Source organism: Centruroides sculpturatus, unplaced genomic scaffold (genome assembly GCF_000671375.1).
Source record: "Centruroides sculpturatus isolate CEXI.00-Female unplaced genomic scaffold, Cexi_2.0 scaffold1277, whole genome shotgun sequence".
In the NCBI taxonomy this organism is placed as follows: domain Eukaryota; kingdom Metazoa; phylum Arthropoda; class Arachnida; order Scorpiones; family Buthidae; genus Centruroides; species Centruroides sculpturatus.
In genome coordinates this window covers 154,250-164,250 of record NW_019385430.1, presented here as the reverse complement: position 1 = coordinate 164,250, position 10,001 = coordinate 154,250, and the positions used below count along the sequence as shown (strand labels likewise).

General features: G+C 26.9%; 2 protein-coding genes across 2 annotated transcripts in view; both read right to left on the bottom strand.

Moving 5' to 3' along the window:
• Nucleotides 1-472: 472 nt before the first annotated feature.
• The window catches only part of LOC111638909 (ankyrin repeat domain-containing protein 13D-like), a 53,245-nt gene continuing 43,716 nt past the window's right edge, over nt 473-10,001 (bottom strand). The window contains exon 5 of the mRNA XM_023384679.1: nt 473-552. Coding sequence (XP_023240447.1) covers nt 488-552 — 65 coding nt within the window. The 3' untranslated portion in view covers nt 473-487. The remainder of the gene's footprint in view (nt 553-10,001) is intronic.
• Nucleotides 7,700-9,116, bottom strand: LOC111638910 (ankyrin repeat domain-containing protein 13D-like). Its single transcript, XM_023384681.1, has 2 exons — nt 8,931-9,116; nt 7,700-7,811 (listed from the first exon to the last, which is right to left on the bottom strand). Exons 1-2 carry the CDS (start codon nt 9,101-9,103, stop codon nt 7,715-7,717), a joined length of 270 nt encoding a protein of 89 aa, XP_023240449.1. The 5' UTR covers nt 9,104-9,116; the 3' UTR covers nt 7,700-7,714.

The following is a 10,001-nucleotide window of genomic DNA, read 5'->3' as shown; positions in this document are numbered from 1 at the left end:
TCCCCAAGAAGTCAATGAGGATAATGCCCAATGAATCCTAGAAAATGGTAGCCATGGCTTTTCCAGCAGATGGTGTCACATTGAACGTTTTTGGTTGGTGAAGAAAAGTGTTCTATTCCATTTCATCTATTTAACTTGTATGTAAAAATTTATATTAACTTGTATGTAAAAACCTGCTTCATTGTGCATTTGATTTATAGCTGTTTTAACTGTTTTTTTTTTTTTTTGATCAACCCTCAAAAATTGGTAGCAGACAAATAATACTGGATGAATTTTATATCAATTAAATCTTCAAGTTATACATTTTTAAATCACTTTGACATGTCCTTTTAATATCAGAGTCAATAAAACTAGAATTTCTTTTAGTCAAAACCTTATTTACTTATTCCAGTTATTGTTATCAATTCCCAAAATAATTACAATATACAAAATCTGTTTTATCATATTTCATACACTAACCGTTTCAACATTTTATGAAGTATAAAATTTAGTACTTACCACTTTTGTAGACTTTATAAGTATCACTTGGACACATTCGAGACACAAGAGGAACTGTAAATTTATTAAATAATTTTAAAATCATGTCAGATTACTTTATTATTACCATATTTTTTATTAGATCTAATTAATTTGTAGTTATACAAAATAACAATTAAAATTGATCATGGTAGCATGAGATAAGAGTCAACAAGACAATATAAAATATTAGTGTTGAAGTAAAATTTTTGTACCCAGGTTGACCAGTTGAATTTACATAATTATTTAAATTAAATTATTTGAAAATCATGTTTATCTTAAATAAAAATATAACTAAGATTTAACAATTTTATTTTTTTGCTTCAGGCATTTTATTGATTCTGAATATGCAATATTATATAAAATTACATTAAAAAAGGTTTATCTTAGTAACCATTTCCGTGCTTTTTGTTGTAGTAGGCATTCAATATTAATAATATTAATTGTTTAAATTTCTTCTATTAATACTCTATCATTTTTATTCAAATTCAACAACTTACTTCATATAATTATATATAAGAATGTATACATAATTATACATAGTGTCCTGGGTTTACCAGGCCAAACAGCAGAGCATATCATACAAGTAGATATAAGAAAAAAATATATATGAATGTTATACAGCAGAAACACTTTATTACAAAGTTATAAACAAATCACAAAATACATAACAATTTTCCATTGAAGAATATGAAAGATTAAACCTGTTTATCTTATCTGTGTAACCATATCATGTTTGCCATCTTAAGACAATTTAGTATGATTGTTACATTTATACATTCCATATGATTATTATATTTACATAAACAGTTGTTAAACTGAAATCTACAATCATCTACAAAATGTAAATTAGCAACTGCCATAAAAATAATATGAAGAGTGTCTTTAAATAAAGAATATTGCATTAAATCAACAATTTTCAACTGGTGTGCCACAGCATACTGTCTGCCACAAGAGGATCATAAGTGTGCTGTGAAAATTTTTGAAGGTTATTAAATAAATTATTTCCAAAAGAAGCCCTGAAAACAATAAGTGTACATATGAAAATTAAAACCTCATTAAATTGATTATATATGTGCTTCATTGTTATGATAAATAAACATATNCGGGTTTTTGCGTTTTTGATTGCGTTTTAATAGGGTACGTCAAGAGAATGTACACTAAGAAAAAATTTTTCGAAAAATTTTCCCCCACAGAGGAAGTGTTATACATTTATAATAGATACATTTTGAGCCACAACAAGGCGTGGCGGGGTCTGCCAGTAAATGTATACATTAAAATGTTTTTGTATTGTCTTCTCTACACACTTCAGGAAATAACATTCTTATGGTGGAGTTGACTTTTACTTGCAGGCTTCTCATCCATCTAAGTATGCAAAAATATTAAAAATTCCCTTTGGAGATGGCACTATTAAAAATTACTTAGTAAAATATATTGTCATCTTTAAAAATTTTTGTGAATTTTTTTCAAACTGTAATGTGTAAACTTTTTATCTTGGCAACTTTATGAAATGTATTTTTTTTTTTTTTTTTTGTTTAAGTTTCAAATTTTTTCCATAATTTCCAAACAAAATTCATTAGCATTTTTGGCATCATTAGCAATTTTTCTAATATTAACAATTATTTAATGAATTGCTTTTACATAAAACAGTGTTATGGTTTTACCTCAATATATTCGTATAGCACAATCTCAGTAATTCAGCCANGGAAGTTAATACTCTGTGCCAAATATCAACTCTCGACATGTACTCCTTCATACCTCTATGCTGGTAAGAACATCGGGCAGTACGATTTTATAAACAAGACATGGTCTTGTCAATTATTTAATATTGTTTTGTTAACTATATTGCATCCAAAAGGATGTCTGATGTGAAGTAATTGTGACATAAGTCAATTAACTTATCAATTAATAATGGAAAAACACAACCAATATTAGTCATTGACCTATTTGCTCAGAATGGCATTAGTATAGAAATGACAAGAAAGTATATAATCCATATTAAAAAAAGAGATTAAATTACTAAAAAAAAAAAGAAAAAAGGGCTATAAAAACAAAAACAAATTTAAAATTTAGAAGATATTTAGAAAATATCTGACAACAATTAGATGATTATACCTGATTAACCCTGATTAATCATTCATTGTTAAATCCAGGGCTGTGGAGTCGGAGTCAGGAGGAATTTCTGGCCAGAGGGGTCGAAGTCAGGAAAAATGTGTCAACTCCGACAATTTAAATATTATATAAATTTTAAATAAAAAATTTAATTTTTTTTATTTAAATGAAAGAAAAATTTGTTTTATATTTATCAATTTTTTAAAATGTTTTTGTATTTTGTTATAATTCATTTATTTTAAATACAAAATGCAACAATTTAATTTATTAAATATGTATCATTTGTTTTCTTTGTAGTATTTGTGTTTAGTAGTTAAATTATTTTAACCCAATTGAATTTGAATATTTTTGATTCATTCCTTTATTATCCCCGCTCTAAATAAGTACTCTATTTTTCTGAATGAGCCAGACTAGTTGATCAGAGTATATATTTTTCTTTTCTGAACAAGGAACTGCTGAAATATCTAGATCACACACTTTTCAGTTGGATTAACTTTTCTGGAAGGGTGAAATTGAAGTGCAAAAGCTGTAGAATAAAGATATGTAGGTATAGAATTTTATTGTTCCCACTGTTTCATCTTATTAAATATTTGTTAAAAATTAATTTTTTATACCAATAAATATTAATGTAAGTTAAATATTAAAAATATTAACTATAAAAGTATTTGGATAAATGCCACGGGCTCCTTTCAGAGTAGGGTAGTCCCCTATGAGTGTCTCTGCCCCCATAAAATGACTTGGTATTTAATTTTGCCAGAGTCAGGAGTCGGACTCAGCCTACTAAAATTATCAGGAGTCGAAGTCGGAGTCAAGTGTTTGTTTTACCAACTCCATAGCCTTGGTTAAATCAGATAACTTGACAATCATCCTATCTTTAAAATGTATATATTTAACACACAGTTTATTATTATAGTATATATACCATAGTACAGATAGACCATGCTTAATGCTACCCCACTTAACGCTAATTCGATATAACACAGTCTGCTCAAAGCCATAAAAAAAAAAAAAAAACAAAAAGAAAGAACGCTCAAAATTTACGCTGATTTAAATTATCGTGGCATTTCATTGATTCATATATAATATGATTATTTACAAACACAAACCAATCAGAAAAAGGTGGCAAAAAGGTATACTTTCTTTAAATCTATGTTTGTTTGGTGTAATTTTGGAAAAAATATATCATCATAGATGTCATAGGCAATATCGGCTTCACTTGGCAAGAATTAACTGATAAATGCATGAACAAAGTGTAGAAGAAGTTATGGCTGAAGGTATGCAAGAATTCTCAATGAGAAAAGCCTATCGTTGTATCGTTAGATTGACCAAACTCAATCTAATTGATACAGCAGAACTATGAGATGTAGACAAGTGGGATATTGAGGAGTTACAGCAGGTTTCTGGTGAGAGCCTTACCAATGATGACCTTCAAGAACTGGCAAAACATGGAATTAATGTAGAACTGGAAAATAGAGATTCTGAAAACAAAGAACCCAAAAAATTTCTCTACAGATTTCCTTAGTAAAAGTTTGGTAATGATAATCAAAATCATTGATCAAATTGTAATAAATGATCCAGATTTTGAAAGGAGGACAAAAGCAAAACGAAGCGTTTTGGATGCAATCTTCTGCTACAGACATTTACTTAAGAAAAAAGTGGCAAACGAAACTTCACAACTTTATCAAAAAAAATAAAGAATTTCAGAAAAGTCAGGACCTTCGTCACAAAAAATGAACTTTACATTTGTGTGCATATGTTTATTGTTATTTAACATATATTATTATGCAAATCAATATAAAAATAACTAAAAATTAAAGTACAATTTGTTTATTTTTGGTCGCATGTGCCCCTATCCCTATTTACTCTATGTTAAAATGACCTCGTTTAACACTGTTTCGTTTAGCACTTTGTCATCTAGGAACACATCTCCTGTGTTCAGCAGGGTCTTACTGTATTTATAAATATAATTATTTCATTGAATATAATGTTTTATATATAAAAATGTTACAACACTGAAAAGTGATATTCATTTTTTGATTCAAACTGTCCAAAACACAATCTTTTGAAGTTCTTAAGTAAAAATTATTGAAAAAATGAATTGTAAATTAACTCATTCCATGTCTGATATATTTGCTACTATTTTCCATAATATATTTTAATTAGATATATAATTTTTTTTTAAATTATATATCTGGTTAAAATATATTATATAAATCAAGTTAAACAAAATGTGATGTTTATTCATAAAATCACACACAATTTTAAAATTTATTTTCTATTGGAATTGTCAACATATAATCACAAAATACAATACTAAAATTAATTTATATTTATATATTTGATAAGTAATATTCAATAAATAAGTTTCACAAATATAAAAAAAATTTTATTGTAATTAGTTCAATTTAATTCATTTATCTGTAATTAAATATTAATGTTTTAATATTGATAAATAAAAAAATGCAATAAAAATATATTTTAATTTAAATCAGTTATCATGTAATCTCCATGCCTGTATTTAATTAAGGCAATATTTCTAAAAGTTCCTACAAATTAAATTTAACTTTTTATTCTATTATTAACAATAAATCTTCATAATGTATTTTCTTAAAATGATCAATTCTTTCTATTAAAATTATGCAAAAAAATTCTACCCACTCATTTGTATGATTAGAAAATGTGCAGCAATTTTATGTGAACAAGAAAAATAAACTTGTGTATAAAGTTCTATTGTCTAATGATATACCATCAATGTAGTCAGAACAAGTTTCATTTCAAACCAAGTCAGAACAAGCCATGATCAAAATGACAACACAAAAGAATAAAATTTGTGCAATAAGCTATATGAATACAAAAGTAATGTCATTGCCCATAAATGTACATTTAAACTATGCAAAACTTATAAGGACAAAGTAAAAAAAAATAATCTTATCAATGATAAGAGTAATTTCAATCAAAACAGTCAAAAACAATCAAGGAATTGACATCTTTCTGCCCATTAATTATCTGTTGTCAGAAATCTATAAAAGTAGATTGTGCCTAAATTGAATATTTGGATTTTACATCAGTTAACACAAAAGAACATGCCATTTTTCTATACTGCATGTGCTTCATACTGTCAAGATGTCTTTTAAACAGGATTACAAAAAATAAAAAGTGGCTTGTGTATAAAAAAAGATCACAGAACATCTTTTTTCCTGGAGCTTTCTGTTGTGGTGTGATTATTTTTACAGAAGATAGGGTGCAGGTCTATCATCCAAACCCCCAACCTAGAGGACCAGGTAATTTAAATATATTACCTTTGTAAAGTTTTTATTACCTGAAATTACTCTTGCAATATGAAATTTGTTTGGCTAATCCATTTGAATTTGAAAATTCGAACAGATTAGCTGAAAATGTCAATGGAATACATTCCACAAAAAAGAAAAAGAGAAGAAGACCCAAGTGAACTTGGTACAACGGAGTAAAGTTAGCATGTAGTGAAAATGGAATTAAAGAGGAATGGTGTATGGATAGAAAGAGATGAAGGGGTTCCTGGAGGTCGGAAGGCAATGTCAGATGCAATAAACCAAATATAGATAGATAGAACATCTTTTGGACATTTCACCTTCTGTATGCCCTGAATTTATTGTTAGTGGAACTGCAGGAGATATTATCTAACTTTTACTGAGCTACTAAATGAGATGAAAATTGATTTAGTAGCTCAACTGATAATTTCATATTTTGATAAGTTAGTAATTTGTGTTACTATGAACAACTGGACTAATTAAGCATAAGAAAATACTTAGCATTGTAGCTTAGCATGGGAAAATACAAGCAAGAAGACACACAATAACAAGGACACAAAATAATCTGCTGTAATTAGACAAGATCATAACATGCTCATGTTCACAGAACCTTGATTTCTCAAAATTCCATGCATTCTTTTCCACGAACAATTTTAATTTTTTTTTTTTAAGGAAATTTCACAATGAAATCAAAGTGTAATAAAACAATTCCTTTAATATGAAAGACATTTACAAGCTTGTAGGCTATTGAGAAAGAGTAATTGCTAATTACTAAGATGACATTCTAAATTAAATAAAACATGTAAAATTCTCATGATAGCCTATGTATATATATATATCATGTTTTTCTATTGATTTTGAACAAATCCAATATCATTTTTATAAAAAATAAATAGAAATAAAATCCTTTGGTAATGATAATAATTAAAACTAGATTTTCAAGAATTTTATAATTTTGTGAGATCCGTGATTTTTACGCAGATGTCGGGGAAAAAAACCCTTTGTAAACAACTTCAATGAAAAAATATTCTTGGTGAGAATTATATCGGAGGTCACCAATTGTTTTCACAATTAGGTGGGAAAGTTGACACTTAGTTGATCGGAATGCACCGTTAATGTCAACAGAAGTCAATCATGTGACTCCTTTCCCACAAAGAACGTATAAAAGCTCGAGCCCCCAGAAGCTCCGGGTGACCAAAGGAAGTTATACTTATTAAGGTGTCATCTTGTCTCCATACACCGGACATTGCGACTGAAAGGACATTATCATATGACAGACAGCAACTTTGAACTTCCATCGCCATTCTACAGTTCATGTGCTGACTATGATTCATATGGCCCATTCAACGAACACATATTAGTCATATCCTCATAGAAGTATTTGCATTTTAGAGCTTTGTGAACTCTCTCTCTCGCAGTTAGAGCTGTAAGAGCAGTTAGAGCTGTAAAGAGTGGCCCTTTGTGTAGTTTACTTATATTTAACCGCATTTAACCTTAATATTGTTATCGCCTTATGTATCCTAGCTTAGCTATTCAATAAACGTTTTGTTATTTTGTTTAACCTGTCGTCTATCGTTGTACCTGACAACTTACCAATGTACTCCCCACTCAATTTGCCCTCCTAAGCCATTTGAAGATCAGAGATCGGGTTTTACCAACCTGTTGCAGCGTAAGTGATCAGAAGGGATTAACCCGACCCTCTGCTTATCTCACAATTTTATATTTATATATGCTACTATTAATTATTAATTTATTAATAATTAATAAATTAAATTTTATATTTAACAAAAACAAATATTTTAAATAACAACAATAAAAAAAGATCTTACTTTACATTCATGTTCACTCACAACTTCTGTTTTATCACTTCTCCAACCCCAAATCCCTGATTTATTCCTATAAAAATAATTTATTTTTAAATTTCTGAAAAAACAACATAACAAAATATAATACAAAATTAACATTCAAATAAAATTTAATTGCATTTTGATTATATTAAATTGTTATTAAAAAAAATATGTACAGAAACTCATATTGTTTTTGAAATTAATTTCTATACCAAGTTAAGTATATAAAGTTCTTACTTGAGTTTAAAGAAAAAACCCCCATGTCAGTGTAAAAATGTATTAAATATTATTCAAAATAATGCTTTGAAATTACATTTCTGTTAATAACTAATTAAACTTTTATTTATTTCGTTTGTTATTAATTTACTTTATTACATAATTTTGATCAGAATATTAATCCTAGACTGAGCAACTTTATAGAAAGTTAGTTTCATGTTTGATTTTTGAGTTCTAATGACATAAGCATGAGTTGAAGCTAAGCATAAATGAATATAATTATTATTGTTATGTAGTTTGCCATTATACAGTTTTAGTTATTAAGTTCAATTTTTCTAAACTTTTTATCTACTACTTTAAAACAAATTAAATAATTTCTTTCCAAGATTTCAGAACACTTCTTTTTAGTTATTAAAATATCTTACAAATTGCATTTTATTGCTAAAGTGCCAAAAAAGCAAATAAACAATGACACAAGCTTTAACAAATTATAATACAATAAACACTTTTGTCAATGAATAACTGCACCTATGGATTATATAAACTACAGATTGCAGTTAGGTAACTGTACAATAACTGTATAAAATAACCAAACGTAACATCTTTAAATTTTTTCCAATTGCATTTTTAAAGGGGATTTGAGTGAAAAATCTCTTCTAATTTCTATTATTGATAATATCAGAAAACATCAATCATGTCAGAAGGTAAAATTGTAAAAAATATTCAAAACAAGCTGAAGTAAGGCATTATCTTAATGAAACAATCATTTCTAATATAGTTTTGTAAGTTTTATTCTAAAGTTTAAAATAATGTTAATAAATTTTTAACAACAAAATTGAAATGTTTTATACTTTAAAACATTTCAATTTTGTTGTTAAAAATTGAAATGTTTTAAAATATAAAACATTTCAATTTTTAACAACAAAATTGTTAATATATTTTAAAAAGTTACCTTTCAAAACTAATTTTATCTGTATCTACATAAGTTATCACAATTGGAGTAGTTAAACGAGAATCAATAGCTTCAGCACTAGGTCTCAATGCTCCGGAGGTAGCTAATTGATTAGGTAAAACACTTAATTGTTCCACGTAAACTTGACTAGCTTCGTGGTCTATCTCCATCATCACTGCATTATCATCTATGCATGAATAAGTAATAAAAAAAATAATTAAAATTCACTAAATTAAAATATGCCTATTTTATATTTTAATTGCATTTATATACATAATGTCTTTAACATTATGATTATTAAAATTTAAATTGATAATATTAATGTGTAATTTTTCATCTGATAATTTGCAAATTTAGCATCTAAAATTCAATAAATGATTAAATATTTAAGCATACTTAATATGTTATAACTGAAATGTTTTTGAGACTTTAAGAAAAGTACAGAAAAGAAAATTTATAATTATTTTGTAAATTCTTTCCTAATCAAATATTTATTTTGATATAATAAATTTTATTCTAATTTTCAGAAATTAAAAATTATTTTAAAAGAAATGTACTTTAATTTGAAAAAAAATTCACAAAAATAAAAACATTTCTTATTAAAAAGAAGAATATATTAAAATAATAAACCAAATGATTGCCATAATGAATCAGGCTACTTTTACTGCTATTATTATTAATTAAATTCTAAGTAATTTGGTACTAGAGTTAAACATTAAGCACCATCTCTTATTCAATTTAATTATTAAATTTATTAAGAGATGGTGCTTATGCTTACATTTAGTACCAAATTACTTAGAATTTAATTATTAATAATAGCAGTAAAAGTAGCCTGATTCATTACGACAATCACTTGGTTTATTATTAAAAACATCAAGTTTTGAGATTTCATCTATACTAATATTATAAAGAGGTAATGTTTGTATGTATGTTAGTTTGTATGCAGCAGGTAATCTCCGAAACTACTCATCCGATTTCAAAAATTCTTTCACCAATATTTAGAATGGAACTTCAGGGTGGACATAGGCTGTATATTATTCCGTTAAACATGGGAGATGGACAGTTCTTTAC

What these genes read in the sequence shown, in the direction of transcription:
- LOC111638910 (XM_023384681.1), bottom strand. Translation starts at nt 9,103, where the DNA reads ATGATGGAGATAGACCACGAAGCTAGTCAAGTTTACGTGGAACAATTA. An exon ending in GATAAAATTAGTTTTGAAAG is followed by an intron (nt 7,812 to 8,930) that starts GTAACTTTTTAA and finishes TTATTTTTATAG; the next exon opens with GAATAAATCAGGGATTTGGG.